We start from the raw sequence: 17,566 nt of genomic DNA on the forward strand, positions 1-17,566 counted from the left end.
TTAAGAAATTACTAACTGACAGATCTAAAAAGTAGTTTTCAAGGGGAATCATCATCAAATCAGGATATTTTCAGTGGGGTTCCACAAAAAACAGTCAATGCTAGTAAACATTTCTTCAGTGATTTGGAAATTAATATCAAATAATTTCTGAAGAGACCGTGAAGATAACTCAAAGACTCGCCGAACTGTATATAACGAAGAAGACAGGGCAGTTACACAGAATGAGCTGGATTGCTTGGTAAACTGAGTAAATTCAAAAGAAAATGTGTTTACTACAAGGCGAAGAAAAGTTGTCTAAGAATAAGGAATACAGGCCATACTCACAGAATGGGTGACAGCACCCTGAAAAGTAGTGATTGAAGAGGATTTAGTGGTCATAGTGAACCAACAATTTAATGGGTGTGTCAACACTACAAAGAAACTTCGAAAGGGGAAACATTGAAAAACAAAATCGAAATAAGGGATTTCGAAATAGTACAGCTGTACACGCAAAACAGATCGCTGTACCGATCCGCTAGTTCGAAAGAACCCACCCCATGCTTCAAAAGGGAGCGTTCACACAGGAACAGGGGCTCTTTCGAAATAAGCATCTTGGAACCACCACGCACTGGGTCACATGGCCGACAAGCCCTTCCAGGTCCCACAGCCAGCAGCCACCTTAAAGGGCCCTTCCCAAACACACCCACCCTGCACACACAGAGCACTGCAGAGCAGTACACAGCACTGTGTGGACCGTGCTCCAAGATCAGGAGGAGAACAGAGCAACAGCAGCTGCCCAAGGCCGATGCCTCCACCCACACTGGGACCCAGGCGGTGATTGCCATCCGGGGCGTGGTGGATGCCTTGGGGCCCACCTTCCCCCCACCCCCTGGGGTCCTGCAGGCCCTGCCAAAGGTGCAACTGACGCTTCCCATCCCCCATGGCACCTCTGGAGCCACCCCAGCAGTGGGGACTGGTGGGATAGGCTGGTACTGGGCCAGTGGGACGATGAAAGGTGGCTCGAGGACTTTAGGATGATGAAGCAGACATTCCTGGAGCTGCGTCAATGGCTCACACCCACCCTGCAGCACGTGGACACCCGCATGTGGCCTGTGCTCCCAGTTGAGAAGTGTGTGGGGATCGCCCTCTAGAAGCTTGCCACCCCAGACAGCCACTGCTCAGTGGGGCACCAATTTGGGGTGGGCCAGGGCACCGTCGGAGCCGTCCTCCTGGAGGTAAGTCAGACCAGGGCCCCACACCCACCCTGGGAAGGGGGAGGGGGCAGGACCCCTCGGGTGCAGGGTCTGTAGGGGAAGGGGAGGGGTCAGGGGCCCCCTCACATGCAGACCCCACGTCAGTGCCCCCCTTCTACAGGTGGTGCAGGTCATCAATTGCATCATCCTGCAGACGGATGTCCACCTCGGTGACTTGGACAACGCCACGGCAGGATGCGCAGCCCTCGGTTTCCCAAACTGCTTCAGCGTACTCGATGGCACCCATATAGCTATCCATACCCCAGACCATACCACAGGACGCTACGTAAACCGCAAGGGGTACCACTCAGTGGTGCTCCAAGCGCTCGTTGATACCCAGGGCCGGTTCTGTGACATTTGCATGGGCTTATCTGGGTGAGCCCACAACGCCCAGGTACTACGCAACTCCTGGCTGGGGCGGCGCATGGAGGAGGGCACCTACATCCTTGCCCAGAAGCTTTCTGTGGGGGACACAACGATGCCACCATGTATAGTGGCTGATGGGGCACATCCCTATAATGGGCAAACCACCACCAGCCAGGACACTTTTAACAACCACCTGAACCACGCCTGCAACACTGTAGAGCAGGCCTTCAGACACCTGAAAGGGCATTTCCGATGTCTGAATGCACAGCTGGACATCAGCCTGCCCAACGTCCCCAGTGTGGTCACGACTTGTTGTGCTTTGCACAATACAGTGGAGGGCAAGCACAAGTGCTACATGCCAGGTTGGGCTGTGGACCACGGCCCCAGCTATGAGCAGCTGCCCACGGCCCTGTGCCGCCAGGCACACAGAAAAGGGGTTAGGGTCCAGGAAGCCCTCCGGAAGGCCTTCAAGCAGAAGCCATACTGACCTCCACCTGGCACTTGGCTAACACCCATCCTGCAGCATGGTCCCCTCACACACAGGGGACATTGGGGTGCACAAAAAGGGTTGAATAACTGGGGGCCAACTATATACATGTAAACAAACAGCTCTGGAAAAAATGGTGTGGGGTCTTCCTATGGGAGCTAAATATGGGGGGAATGGGGAAGAACTATATACAATAAAGGGGGGGCATGCCTCCGTGGCCAGAGCCACTGGCATTAGCAGGCCTAGTACCCCATGGGGGCGACAGGGGGAGACCCCCGGCGGGTACAGGGACCCCTGCTGCCCCAGGTGCAGGGGCCCTCTTGGGGCCAAGAGGGGGCTGGCAGGATGGGGAGGGAGGATCCTCCGGGGCTAAGGGACAGGGTGGGCTAGGTGAGGCCGGGGGGGGACAGGGTGCTGGGGGGGCTGGGGAGGGCGGGGATCTGCCCCCTAGCTCACACTGGCAATCAGCCAGCAGCCCAGGGCAAGCCAGGCAGGTGAGGTGAAGGTGGGTGGGATGAGGGTGGTGAGTCTGGGGGCAGCAGAGGAGTGTTCAGGGGGCGGCGGTAGAGGGTCTGGCCGTCGGAAGGCTGCGGCTGCCTCAGCCCAGACCTCTCTCTGCCAGGCCCTGTCCTCCCACTCCATCTGCAGTCACTCCTGGAGCTCGGCAGTCTGCTCCCAGACGGCTGCAGTGTGGGTCTCCGCTGTCTCCTGAGGGTCGTAATGGCATCGCCGTCGGGCCCTCTGGGGCTGGGCAGCCTGGGCAATGGAGAGGAGGGTTCTCTGGCTCCGTCGGATGGTGGTGCGGGTGTGGTCTGGCCCTCAGAGGATGATGCTGTGGAGACACAAGGGGGAAGAGAGGTCACCCATCAGTGCAGTCGCCCAGGCCCGAGGGCTCCACCCACGCCACCCCCAGACCATCCCCTGAGGTGGTGCTTCCCCTGCCAAACCCCCCCCTCCCCTTGGGGCTCCCATGTGCCCACTGGGACCTCACCTGTGGGGCGACCGCTGGCTGTGGCATGGCCCCCACATCCCTTCCTGGTTGGGAGGGACAGGGTGCTGTCCATGGGCACAGGTGCTGGATGGCACCATGCCTGGGTCTGGGATGGGACCGTGGGATAGGCACCCCCCGGGGCTGCCCAATCCACCCGTATCCTACTTGGGGCTCCAGAGAACACGTCCAGGGACACCGGCCTCGAGGGGACCTGGCTGGAGGTACCAGAGCTGAATGCGGCTGCCCCACCTCCAAGTTGCTCCCTGGTTCCGCTGGTGTGGTCTGGCTCAAGGGTCCCGGCTGCTCCTGCGGGTCTGCTTCCTGCTTGGTGTCGGGCCACCCGTGTCAACCACTGCCGATCGCTCAGGGATGTCCTCCGGGCCAGGGAGCTGTTCCAATGCCCAGTAATGTGGGCGCCTCAGGCCAGCCCCAGCCCCCCATCACCTGCGGGCATCCCTGGCCCATCAACAGGCCTGCCTCAGCTCCTTCACCTTGGATCAGACCGGAGTGGCCATGTGGCTGGGGGTGTCCCTGCTTCCACAGCCCCAGTGACAGCTGCTCGAAGGCAGCTGCATTGTGAGGCCACCCGGTACTATGGAGCAACTCCTCCTCCTCCGCCCAGAGGCCGAGGAGGTTTTTTTTTTTTTTTAAACTCGGCCTCTGTCCAGGAGGGGCCCCTCCTTTTCTGGCCCTGGCTCTCCTCAAGCAACCTCTCAAGCTGGAAGGTGGTGGCCACTTGGGGGTCCCCAGAATGGGGGGGGCTCGCCATCCAGCTGATGGGCTGCGTGGCACGTCTGTCTGGGCTGCTGGAGTGTGTTCCAGGCAGAGCTCGTGCTTCTCAGGCCCTAGGCATGCTCTCAGTTTCCTGCACGGGGTTTCCGGGGCCATACACCTTTAAGGGGCTGTCCCAGGGACCATAGAGCCCTGCTGGGGCTTGCTAGTGTGTCTCCATGCTCCCTGGAGCTGCCACCATGGCGGACCCGTAATTTCGAAATTGCAGGCCCAGAGCATCTACACATGCCCTATTTTGAAATTTGGTTTTAAAAGGGTCCACTCTTACCGACCCCAGATGGGAAGAGAGATTTCAAAATTTGTGCCCCTTTTGGCCAAAAAACAATTTTGAAAGAGGATGTTGGGCATATAGACGCTCCGTGCCCTCTTTCGAAATTGGGGCCCCTTTCAAAATTAATTCCAAAACAAGGGGCTAATGTAGATGCACCCTATATGAGCTTCCCCTTCAATCATATGGCCAAAAGGACTAATGTCATTCTTGAGTGTATGAAGAGATGAATATTGAGTAGTAGAGAAATTATTATGACCTCTGTGCTTGGTAGGAGTAAGATATGCTGCAATATCACCTTCAGTGCTGGCGTCCATTTTTAAAAAGGAATGCTGGAGAGCATGCTGAAAGAGTTAAAATTATTTTGAGGCTGGAGAAATGCCTTACAATGGGAGATTTAAGGAGTTCAATCTCTTTTATCAGTAAGACTCAAAAGTGACTTGTTTACAGTATGTAGGTCTCTTCAAGGGGGAAAAACCTGAGGTCTCAATGGTTCTTTAATGTAGCAGAAAAAGGCATAACAAGAATCAATGGCTAGAAGCTGAAGCCTTCCGGCCTTAACATATATGGATGACCTGTTACAAAAACACTCACAGACCTTGGGAGACAGGCCTGTCCTCGCCTACAGACAGCCCGCCAACCTTGAACAGATCCTCACCAGCCACTACAAATCACAAACCAGTGGCTCTAGGCCTGGAACCAGCCCCTGCAACAGTCCTTGCTGCCAATTCTGCTCACATATCTACACCAGTGACATCATCACACAGGACCTAACATCAACCATACCATCAGGTGCTCCTTTACCTGCACATCTACTAATATAATATATGCCATCATGAGCCAGCAATGCCCCACTGCAATTTACATTGGCCAAACTGGACAGTCTCTATGTAAAAGAATAAATGGACATAAATCAGACATCAGGAACAGTAACATACAGAAGCCTGTGGGAGAACATTTCAAACGCCCTGGACACTCAGTGGCAGATTTAAGGGTGACAGTCCTGAAACAAAGAAATTTCAAAAATCAAATGGAGAGAGAAATCTCTGAGCTGCAATTTATTTGCAAATTTGACTCTTTTAACCAAGGATTAAACAGAGACTGGGAGTGGCTTGCAGCTTACAAAAACAGCTTCTCTGCCCTGGGCATTAATATCTCCCCATTAGACACTGACAATGGCTCATATCCCCCCGTCTGATCCGACTTGTTTTTATCTCTTTTGATAAATACTATTGATAATGGGCCATTTCCATCTTGCTGAATAGACCTTGTCCGCTCTGGCCCTCCCTTTTACGGGGACCCCACTCTTTAAATAACCCTCTGAAAACACCCCCCCCGACTCATGCATCTGATGAAGCAGGTCTTTTCCCATGAAAGCTTATGCTCTGACTCATGCATCTGATGAAGCAGGTCTTTGCCCATGAAAGCTTATGCTCCAAAATATCTGTTAGTCTATAAGGTGCCACAGGACTTCTTGCTGTTCTTGAAGCTACAGACTAACACAGCTAACTCACTGATACTATTACAAAAACAGTTTCACAATGGAATTGCATTTATATCACAATTAGGCTTTGAGAAGAATGTTTAAGATTAGAAAAATCATATTAAATGGAGACATTTGGTGGACTACCTGTCTCTCCTGGACACAGTTTATAACAATTCAATCGAGAAAATAGGTTCATTGAAGTCCTCAAATCCTGCAGCAGCACTCCAGAACACTGTTCAGAACTTTTTGGGGTGCTAGAATGGCATCATGAGGCACTTCCTCATCCCGGAGGAAAAGGGCTGCTGGAAAAAATGCCATGCTCTTCTGATTTAATATCAAAAGAATGCAATTTTGTGTGCAGATGCTCCGTGGGATTTTTTGAAAGAGCCCTGGCATTTTTGAAGAGCATGTAGATGTTGTACTGTACTGTACTGTAGATGTTGCCAATGTGAGTTGAAAGAGAAAGATGTGTGGGTTTTCTAGCAAGAGCTTTCATAGCTAAAATGCTAAAAAGTTCATGTAAATAATATAACCTTGCAGGAGGTAACTATAAAGCAGATTACAACTATTCATTATAGAATGCATTTTGGAATAGAAATTTAAAAAATTCCAAAATGACGACATTAGAATATTTTGAACACAAACTCTGTGTAGTCAGATAGCTGAATCTCTCCAGCTCAGCACTGCTATCACCAACCTATTAATTTCATACAATAATTAGGGAGTACAAGATACAACCACTTTGTAGCTACTGCTTTCTGCAGCAGAATAGATTTTAGCTTTTTTCTGTCAGTAAAGGGAGCAGCAGAAAGTTACTGATTGTGCTCATCTGAGATCTGATTCAAAGCCCACTGAAGTAATTGGAAGGTTTACCTTGGGTGACTTTGTGCCTTTCCAGTCATACACTTTAAATTGTTTTGTAAGAGGAAGAAATTGAGGCACAGGCAGTTTAGGTGACTTGCCCAAAATCGCTCAGTAGGCCACTGAGAGAGCCAGGAATAGAGTCTAGGCTTGCAGAATTTCAATCCAGTACTCTATGCACTGCACCTTATTGCCTATACACAGAATAAAACACAGGCCTAGAAGTCAAGTGACTAGAATTGTCATTTCCTGAGTAACCTTTGACAAGTAATTTATGCAAAAATTGTCAGTCTTGGATGTCCAATTGCTGCATAGTGCTTAAATTTCATACATTTATTTGAGTGACAAATATGTAGATCTGGGAGCTTAACTGAAGACACCCAAATATAAATTTTGGGTTACACATTTGCGCTATAGTTTTCTATTACTAAGAAAGTCACTTGATCACAGTCCATAAAAGAGAAACTAACCAATGAGTAGAAAAGTGAGTTCAGGCCTCCTAGTCCAGGGATGACAACCAAAATGGCAAGAAGAGCCATTTGTTTTTAATTCTGTTTAAAAAAACAAAAAACAATAATTCAAGAGCTGCAAAGTACATGACTACAAGGCAGTCCTTAACAAATAACAAACCAGAGTTTTTTCAACCCCTATTTTAAGAACAGCATGCACACAATGATTTGTTATGTGATACAAAAGGACATTCACAGTTTATCAAAAATAATCAGGAGGACTTTTTTTTTTTTTTTTTTAATATTTTATAATTATAGCATCAGGAGCCAAAAAGTCATCCTTAAAGAGTCGCATGTGGGTCCAGAGCCACAGGTTGCAGACTCCTGTACCTAGGGCCTGAACTATTAAAGCCACTGGAAAGATTTCTACTTACTTCAGTGGGCTGTGGATCAGTTCCCTGGCACATAAGGAAGTGAAAACACAAAATACAGCAATACATAATTGTGAAAACTGGTTGCTCTCGTACTAGCCTTACTTTTAGCAACAATGTGCAGTAAAATCTATGCTATGACAGTTAACAGTGCAGACAGTTCTGTTCAGTTCACCTTCCCTTTTCCAATATACTTAAATTTTGAAAACTAGGTATGCTTCTTGATTAAAAGAGAGATTCCAAATGTGCACATCTAGTAAGTCATAAATGTAAGGAAGTAGAGCTCAACTGATCCACTTCTATAAAGAAATCAGGGTAAAACTGTTTGGAAAGAAAGAAATTTATCAGTAAGCTTTAAATTATATTAGTAAGAGACTCATTCTGATGCCTTTCTGCTTGCTAAGCTTCATATTAACAAACCACGCCACACCCTGGTGAATAAGCGACCCTCTAATACATACTGTTAACTGCAACTGGAACAGATTACACACTATTTGCTAACCAGGCTTGGGTGCGGATTGCTTAACACTTAGTTTGAAAGAACTGCCTCAGCCACACACATGCACAACGATCTCCCATTCTAAGACTTTGAAATGTGTGTTTTTGGTGCATATCTTATCTAAATTGAGGGTCTTGTCATACCATTTGGCAAAGGAATTCTCTAAAATGTACACAGTATTTTAATAGGTAAAAATTTATGTTCTTTGTATTAGGCTGTGACTAATAGGAAGAACTACAGAATTTACAAATAAGTGATTCACTTTACAAAATTATCAGAGTATCAAGCATATTATGTATATTGTGGTAGAAGCTAAAATGCATTAGGTGCTTCACAAACAGAGGAAAATGCTTTCCCTGCCCTATAGAAAGTACATTTTAAAAAGTCAAAGATGAGTGTGAAGTGTGATGGAAGGGATAAATGACAATGTCTCATTAGTAACAGAGAGGTAGCTGTGTTAGTCTGCACTCCAGCAAAACAAAGCAGCAGAAATGTATCACTTTAAACAGGAACAAAATGATTTATTTGGTGATAAGCTTTCGTGGGACAGACCCACGAAAGCTCATCACCGAATAAATCATTTTGCTCCTGTTTAAAGTGCTACATTAATGTCTTATTATTGGAAGTTCTAACTGTGTGATTTTGATTAAGAACACTAAATTCTTCTCCCCAATCCCTCAACACGTCGCTTTATTCCCATCCTCCCAGTAACTCCCAGATTCAATTTCGTTGTCTTTAGAACATTCCCTTCACATAAATTAACATTTCTCATTAAAAAAAAAAAAAGTCACATTGACCTCCCCTCACTTCAAGAAGTATTGTTCGCGCTTGGAAAGTGATGAATCTCAAACTATTTAATCACCTAAGCGGCTGGCTCTTGATATCCATTATGCAGCATCACAAGAAAGGAATATGGTTTTCAAAATTAAATCTTTATGAAAATTTCACAGATGAACATTAAGAATTTCAAAGGGCAAATCACATTTTTACTAACCAAAATGTTTAGCCATGGGAGTTATTCTGCCAGCTCCACCTCTTTCACAATTAAAAAGGAGCAGAAGACTTTTGCAGTGAATATGTCAAACAATTCCCAAAACAATTAAAAAACAAGCTTGAGGACAAGGGTCTTTTCCCTGATACACAAAGAGTTAATAGCAGAAGGCTCCACCTCACAGAACATTTGCCTGCCTCAGAGGCATATTCCCCGCAGACACATTATCAGATTAAAGAAAAGCAAACAAACTGAATTGAAACCACTCTTTCTTTAAGTCCAGCCTCTTCTTCCTGTGATGTCATATTACAAACTGACTGGACTCTTCTGAATAAGCCCGGCATACTATACACTCAACGTCTAAGGAGAAGCTCTAAATTCAGCAAGAACTAACATGCTTTGGAATTTTATTTCTGGATCTCTAAGTAGCTGCTTTCCACCCTGTGGAGTCAGCATGCAGGCAAGCTGAAACGCTTGTTTTACAGCAAGGCTGCAGGGAAAGAGGCTGACATGCCTATATCTTACAGAGTCCACAACGTCTTTTTCTACTTCCCCGGCTAAACAACGATGGAAGGAAAGTTTGCATTGAAAGCTCTTCTCTACTTTTTGACTTGCAATTAAACATAAATCAGCAAATTTTGTAGCCACCACAGTAACAGATGGGAAAAGGGACGTGTGGAATTATATAAAGGATGGCTTCATCTTCTGGCGCTGTCTGTAAAACTAAGTTTATTATTGATTAGGACTGCATGTCTGACTATTGTGACATTTGGAAGAAAAGACTGAGCTCCTGGTGATTACCGGAGCAGTATAACCCGATTGCAACATTCATCTTTCACCTTGGAAACTTTAAAGCAAAATGGAAAACTTGTGAAATCACTCACATCTGCAAGCTACCCAGAGATTTTAAAGCAGCTAACAGCAGAAGGGCTACTAACTAAAAAGAATTCAACATTGTAAATTTAAATTGCCATTATAATGGTAAGCTCTAATTGTTCCACAGAGGACTCCTTTAAATATACTTTATATGGATGTACCTTCAGCCTGGTGTTTGTCCTTGGTCTAATATCAAATTGCGTTGCTATATACATTTTTACTTTCACATTAAAAATGCGAAATGAAACGACAACTTACATGCTTAACTTAGCAATATCCGATCTGCTTTTTGTGTTTACTTTACCCTTCAGAATTTATTATTTTGCAGTAAGAAACTGGCCGTTTGGAGATATACTTTGCAAGATTTCTGTCACGATGTTTTATACAAACATGTACGGAAGCATTTTCTTCTTGACTTGTATAAGCGTGGATCGCTTTTTAGCCATAGTTTACCCATTTTGGTCTAAGACTCTTAGAACCAAAAGAAATGCAAAAATTGTCTGTGTTGTCGTATGGATAACTGTGATAGCAGGAAGCATGCCAGCAAGTTTTTTTCGTTCTACGGTGGTCCGAAATGACACTGGATCTGAACAACGCACGTGTTTTGAAAATTTTTCTGAGAGTATATGGAAAACTTATATATCAAGAATTGTGATCTTCATTGAAATTGTGGGATTTTTTATTCCACTTATCTTAAACGTGACCTGTTCTACGATGGTTTTAAGGACTTTGAATAAACCGGTTACATTAAGTCGGAACAAGTTAAGCAAAAAAAAGGTACTCAAAATGATTTTTGTTCATTTGGTGATATTTTGTTTCTGTTTTGTTCCATATAACATCACCTTAATACTTTACTCTCTTATGAGAACACAAACATGGATTAACTGTTCATTAATAACTGCTGTCAGGACTATGTATCCTATCACTCTCTGCATTGCAGTTTCAAATTGTTGTTTTGACCCAATAGTATACTATTTCACATCTGACACTATTCAAAACTCAATAAAAAAGAACAGGGCAAGTAGACAACGGGATTCCAGATTCTGTGAAATTCAAACTAATGAAAACTTTATTCAACACAGCCTCCAGACTTTAAAAGCTAAAATATTTGACAATGAATCTACACTATAAACAGAAAAAATACGGGGACTGAATTATACCTTTCTTCAGCTGTGAAACTGTTTTCTTGTACAAAGCTTACCCTTTCACCTCAGAATACGTTATATGTTAATACTCTAAGAACTTACAAAAATGTAATACCTGTAACAATTACACATTTTTAAAAGTTGTCTAAGTTCCACCTTTGTGTCATAGACTCCATGATGTGCTATATAGTCTCTGTTGGGTCTCCTTACAGTTCTGAATCACAGGAAAATAAACTGATATTCAGAAATCTAAGTGGATGCTAAGAAGCCCCAGAGGAGTTTCATAACTCAACAGATCATAAATAGAAGACTAGGCCTTCACATTGTTTGCAATAACATGTTAAAAAAATTAAAAATAAAATTGTGAAGGCATGATTGTTTTAGCCTGCAACTATTGTGTTTACATGTTTGGATTCTTCAGAGCATTCATAGAAGTTTTTGCAACTTTGGTGTCTATTCCATAGGTACCACAAACCCCATATTTGTAGGACTTGTTTACAGGAGTTAAACTATTCCTCTGTAAAAAATAAATTTACAGGTGGACAAACAAGTAGCTAAAACAAACAAGTAGCTAAAGCTACTGAAACTAGATTTGTCAGTTATTTAGATAAGAATATTGCTGACAAAACAAACTCAAAATTGTTCCTAAGACCCTATAGCAAACAAGAGTAAAATATTTAAATAAGTGTTTTGTTTAGGTCATATAATTTAAATTCAAAGTGCTTCTTTGACTGCTATTAGAAAACACAAACCTCCTGTTATTGAGAAATGAGTATTCATCAGGTGAGCTCAGATACCCCCTAGGTGACACATTAAATATTCTTTGCCAAGAAGACTCAAAATGGCAGTTCCCAGTTTTAGTGTAAAGTATCCTCTGCTACAAGTTCTGTACATCACAGAAGCACCAAGCACCATAATTTTGATATCTAGTTTTTTTATGAGTTTCTTGTAAATTTAGAGATAATACAAATATTTATTTATATGAAGTGCCTGAAAGTTGCTGCAATAAATCCAGGAATTTTTAAGAGCTTATATGAAGCAAGATTGCAAATTACATTTGTCTTTACAAATAAAGAAGCAGTACATAATATAAGAATGTTTAAAAGTCCCCTGTGTTCCATACATTCTTCAGCAACTAGAGTAGTGTGCATATCTTGCTCAGAATTTAACTATACTGAAAAATAATATTTAGAAATTAAATATAATGTTCAGTGGTGATTTCTCCTGAACATAGTCCATAACAAAAATTAAACTCAAGTATACTTGCGTTCTGGATTTCTCTGTTTATTTATAACATATAGAGATATTACTAACAATTCAAGCACTCATGCTTCAAGGCAATTTGAGGACTGGCAAGTTTACGTTATAAAAATCGTGTACTGTGCTTTCAATTTGATGTCAAGTATATTGTCCAATTGTGTCTACCATACTATGTAAGTTTTACTCAAATTTTATCTTAGCTTAGAAGTCCACTTGTTTGTGTACGTGTGCTACTTTAAAGAGCTTAGCTTACCAGAATTCGATTCTAAACTATTTTGGCAATCTAACCATACAGTAATATTACTTTCCCACAGTCATATTAAAAGGGAAACCCAAAGTACCGCAAACTAAAGAAAGAACTAGACATATGACATGAATCATGATGACAGGAATGCTTTCCTGTATTCTCATAAGAAAACCTTGCTATAAGCATAAATGCTAAGAGCGAGTTTATAAAATGAAAGGGGGGATTCAGAGAAAAAAAAAGAGAAATATAAATACTGTAACAGTCAGCTAGTATGTCATCACTGACATTAACTGACACCTAAAAAGCAGAGTATAACATACAAAACAAAAAAGCAGTCATGTAGCACTTTGAAGACTAACAGAATAATTTATTAGGTGGTGAGCTTTCATGGGACAAAGCCACTTCTTCAGATCTACAGCCCTACCAGAACAGACTCAATAAAGTTGCATCTGATGAAGTGGGTCTTTCCCCACAAAAGCTTATGCTCCAAAGTATCTGTTATGTTATAAGGTGCCACAGGACTTCTTATTGTTTTCATATGTGAATTATCAAGGTTGACAAATCAGACAAATTATCATCATTGTTGGCAAATCAGATAGAAGACCAGGAGAGGTGGGTGAGGGGTGGGGAAGGCCATGTGAGATAAATCAAAGTACATAAGAGTGTCTTTGTAATGGGTTGGGTAATTGCTGGCCCTGTTCAAACCACGTGTTAATATGTCAAATTTGAATATGAATGTTAGTTCCAACCACTCCCTCTGTCAACAGTCGTTAAAAAGTGTCTTTTCTGCAGAACACAAATTCTCAGGTCTTTAACAGAATGGCCCAATGCACTGAAGTGCTGGCTCACCAGTTCGTGTATTTGGAGATTTTTGATGTCTACTCTATATCCATTCATTCTGTAGCAAAGCATGTTTGCAGTCATCCTATCTACAGAATATGTGGACATTGTTGGCACATGATGGCATATATGACCTTAACAAAACAAACAGCAGAAATGTAGCACTTTAAAGACTAACAAAATGATTTATTCGGTGACACGCTTTTGTGGGACAGACCCACTTCATTGATCTGATGAAGTGGGTCTGTCCCACAAAAGCTCATCACCAAATAAATCATTTTGTTAGTCTTCAAAGTGCTACATTTCTGCTGTTTTGTGTTGTTGGAATACAGACTAACACGGCTACCTCTCTATTACTATTCATATGTGACATTAATTGAGGAACTCCTAGGAGAACATGCCAATGATTCTGTAATTAACATGGTTAGGTCCAGTGATGGTATCTCCAGAACAGATATGTGGACAGAGTTGGCAATGGGGCTTGTTGATATAACAGACAGTTTGATAATAAATTCCTAGTTGGTGCAAAGTTTGGCTCTGAAAAAAAAGTAAAAACCTGTGTTTATGGGCACTATGCCCAGTGCTCTAAAAAGATTTCAAATGGAAGGTTAATTGTGGGATGATATCGCTAAGTCCTAGAAACAGAAAGAGCCCACGCCAGTCCCTTCCAGAATGTGGTAGGTTGAAGTGGGATAGCTTTTTCCAAGATTACATAAATATAGAATCACTGATTCATACATGCTTCCCTTTAAAGCAGACCTTCCACGGTTTCATTTTAAAAACAAAGCAAACACTAAGGGTGTATCTATACTGCAATCAGAAGCGTGAGTACAGAATGCCTGGACATAGCCAGGATGACTTTGATCTAGCTAGTTCCAATAACAATAGTAGTGAAGCAATGTCAGCACTAGCTAAATAACACTGCCCAAAAGACCCATCTGTGTGCCAGATACCATGAGCTATACAACTCTACCCAGGACTTTGAGTATATACTAAAGCCATTGAGGCTTCATAGCTTGGATGACAAGAGCTATCTAGATCAAAGCTAGATTGGGTATGTATGAAAGTACTGCAGTCACACCTCTGACTGCAGTATGGACAAGTCCCAACTGTGGTTCCTCCCACAGTGTACTCTCAGGATTTTCACTGCAGCACGATGCATGCCAGAGCTTCTCAGACGTGGCCATCAAGGAATTTTTCTTAAGCCTCAACAGCCTCATGGGTGGCGAAGCTAGCAAAGCAGAAGCCCATCCCTGCAGTGCCCAGCTGCTGTTCCAGGATGCACTGTCTTCATGTTTACCACCAGCAAGGAATTGGTGCCCTGCACCGTGCAGTCTCCTGGGGGCTCCAGGCAGTGCCTCTGAAGACACGTGGGGCTGGTGTACACAGCACAGGAAGAAACCAGCATGTAGGGTACTAACATTTGAGTATAAAGCTTGAAATCTAAGGAAGACGCTATCCTCACATTTAAAAAGCTAAGACCAATAAAAATGTTTCTGAAGTTGTTTCAGAACAAAATGGAAACTGTTGTTTAGAAGTTACTAGGATATGTGATGAGCTGCTATCCCAAACACTGGCACACAGAGAAATGATAAATAAATTTGACAGTAAATTAATTTGGCTTGAAAATCAATTAAACTTTTTAAAATTCCCTTTAGCAGTCTGAGGTTTGATTAGAAGCAAGAGTCAGTACAATGATAGCTTTGAGTCTGATTTGCATCTTGACAATTTCCATTTCATATTTCAAATTGTATGTACTGGGGCTTTTAAATGCTTCTCAGCTAAAGACAGGACAATGCATATATGAGCAGTAGGAAGGCTGCCTGCCAACCAACATCAACCTCACTTACCTCTTTTTCTGTAGCATCAGTAAATATCTGTAATATGTTCAGTGTGTTGCACATCAAATATCGATGAAACTTTGAGTAAAGTCTCATCAGCAAAGGGAGATTCTGGGGAGAGTCTGTACAGCCTCCTTCCCATTTCATACATACAACCTTAGTAACAAACAATAAGAAATGAGGATGTTCAGAATTCTAATCCACACTGACACTGAAACCTTCTGTGGCCTTAAACTACTCGTTTTACCTTTTTTCTGCAGTTCCTTATCTATAAGGGGGATTACAGAGAGACATACAGTCAAACATTCTCCTTAACAACTTGGACAGAAATTTGAGATTTCTGACAAAATAAAATATTTTGCAGAAAATATCTGCTTTACTCAAAGACTGTTTATTAGGGCTTTTTGTTTTTCTGTTTTTTAACTGAACAGCCAAAGCCTGAATGGTTTTTAATTTTCAGTGAAGGCAAACAGAAAAAGAACACCAACATTTTCTAACCACCTCTGACATGCATCTACACACCTGGCAGAAATGGGGTGGATTACATATGTTAAGTACTTTGAACATTAAAATATCTGTGTCATGGGGTGTCCACCTGATACAAGACTGGAAGGAGTCAAGATGGCCAGCTGAGCCAATTAACTTCATAGGCTGCACCTGAAGGAAAAGCCAGGGAGCAGGGATTGACTGGAAGGAGGCTCTGTGGGAGAAGGCTGCATAAAGCCAAGAGGCTGAGAGCAAAAGGGGACTGCTGGGAAAGTCTACAGTCACTCCCTGGGAGAAGGGGAGGTGCATTTGGGCTGGCCAACTTAGGCTACATCTACAATAGCCTGGAAGAGTGATCCATTCAGGGTCGATCTTCCAGGGTTTGATTTCACGCGTCTAGTAGGGATGTGCAAATTCTACCTCTCGGGGGATGCAGCTGACCCCTGTACTCTTCGTGAGATGCGAGGAGTAAGGGAGGTCAATGGGGGAAACTCTCCTGTTGACCTTGTTCAGTAGGGATGGCCATGTAAGCGGAGCACAGATAGGTCAATTCTAGATACTCAATTGCCATAGCTAGAATTGCATACTTGCAGTCAACTTACTTTGCCTAGTGTAGACATAGCCTCAAAGAGGAAGGATGCCAGGAAGGTAGCACAGGGCTTGGAGAAAGGCAGTAAGGGCTAGAAGGAACCAGATCTTGATTGCTGGTTAGGGGATGTCTGAGCCAGAACCTGACACAGCAGAGAGGCCTGGGTTTCCCTGCTAGCCAGCATCACTATGAGGCAGTGAATGGGAATACCACATTTAGGAATGCTGAAGGAAAACTCTGGTACACCAGAAAAGGGATAATATGACCTGACCGAAGGGCTGAGTCACTAAAAGACTACAGAAGCTCATGAAGCTAGACAGGGGTTACAGATCAAGGCAGTCCCATGAGACCATGGTAAGGAGCATCAACCCTGCAAACAATTCCTCAGAACAGCCTGGGGGAATCAACATACCAAGCAGTGAGGGGACCCTAACCCAATCACACATTGCCACAAAGACAGACTTCTGCAGTATACAAACCACACTTTCCCACACACACTTTAATTTCTCTTTTATTATTATTAAGTCTGAATAATAAAAATTGATTCCTAGTAAATTCAAGTCACAGAAATCTGATATTTATTTCCCTCTCTTGGGAATACAGTGCTATTATACTAGCTCCATTTCACATACAGCAATTGCTATTCACTGAAAAAATGTAGCACTGCATCCACTGGATGCATTCCTTACAGCGTTTTTTTGTTTGTTTCTGGCAGAGACTCTTTCATTAATACATAATATCTCTTAGTGTAGCGTTACACCAAAAGGTACAGCAGAGTTAATAATTCCATGCCAGTGACTGACTCAAGAGCTACTGAAATATGAGGAATCACAGCTCCTGTGGTCCTGTAGCTAACAATGAATTCTGTTTGCTGTAAATTTTAATGCCTTTATCTATAACAAATGCTGCAGTTGTGATGCTTTACTTTTCCAAAAATAAAGGAAACTCTCAAAACAATGCAAATATCTCCTGGCTGTAACAGGAGTACGTTGTAGACCTAGTTATTCTAGTGTAGCGGGGCTCAGCAATAAAATAAAACTAACGGGGAAAAACACCTAGGCCAGGGGTCTGCAACTTGCAGCTGTTTCAAGACTTCTTTGTGGCTAACTACACTATAATTGCAAAGTAAAAAAAAAAAACTCCTCCTGATTATTTTTGATAAATGGTGAATATCGAAAAGCCCAACAATGAGGTTCAGCCTGTACCAGTGTTGGAGAAGTATATTTTTTTTCAAACAAAATTTTGCATACTGATTCTCTTCCATGGAAAGGTAGGTAATGATGGATCTACTATGTTACACGGGGCAAAAAAGCAGTCATGTAGCACTTTAAAGACTAACAAAATAATTTGGGATTTTTGTGTAGCGAGATTTATACTTAAATGTAAGTTTAACGCAAATTGTTCAAACTGTTTCTAAAAGTTAAATAAA

At 43.1% G+C, this 17,566-nt stretch overlaps 2 protein-coding genes across 3 annotated transcripts in view; one reads left to right on the forward strand and one right to left on the reverse strand.

Annotated features, from left to right (window-relative positions):
• RB1 (RB transcriptional corepressor 1) overlaps positions 1 to 17,566 on the reverse strand; it is a 193,386-nt gene that overhangs the window by 71,249 nt on the left and 104,571 nt on the right. The window lies entirely within an intron of this gene.
• Positions 9,206 to 12,427, forward strand: LPAR6 (lysophosphatidic acid receptor 6). The gene has a single exon (XM_074982721.1). It carries the CDS (start codon positions 9,832 to 9,834, stop codon positions 10,858 to 10,860), a length of 1,029 nt encoding a protein of 342 aa, XP_074838822.1. The 5' UTR covers positions 9,206 to 9,831; the 3' UTR covers positions 10,861 to 12,427.

This window comes from Carettochelys insculpta, chromosome 1 (assembly GCF_033958435.1).
Source record: "Carettochelys insculpta isolate YL-2023 chromosome 1, ASM3395843v1, whole genome shotgun sequence".
In the NCBI taxonomy this organism is placed as follows: Eukaryota; Metazoa; Chordata; order Testudines; family Carettochelyidae; genus Carettochelys; species Carettochelys insculpta.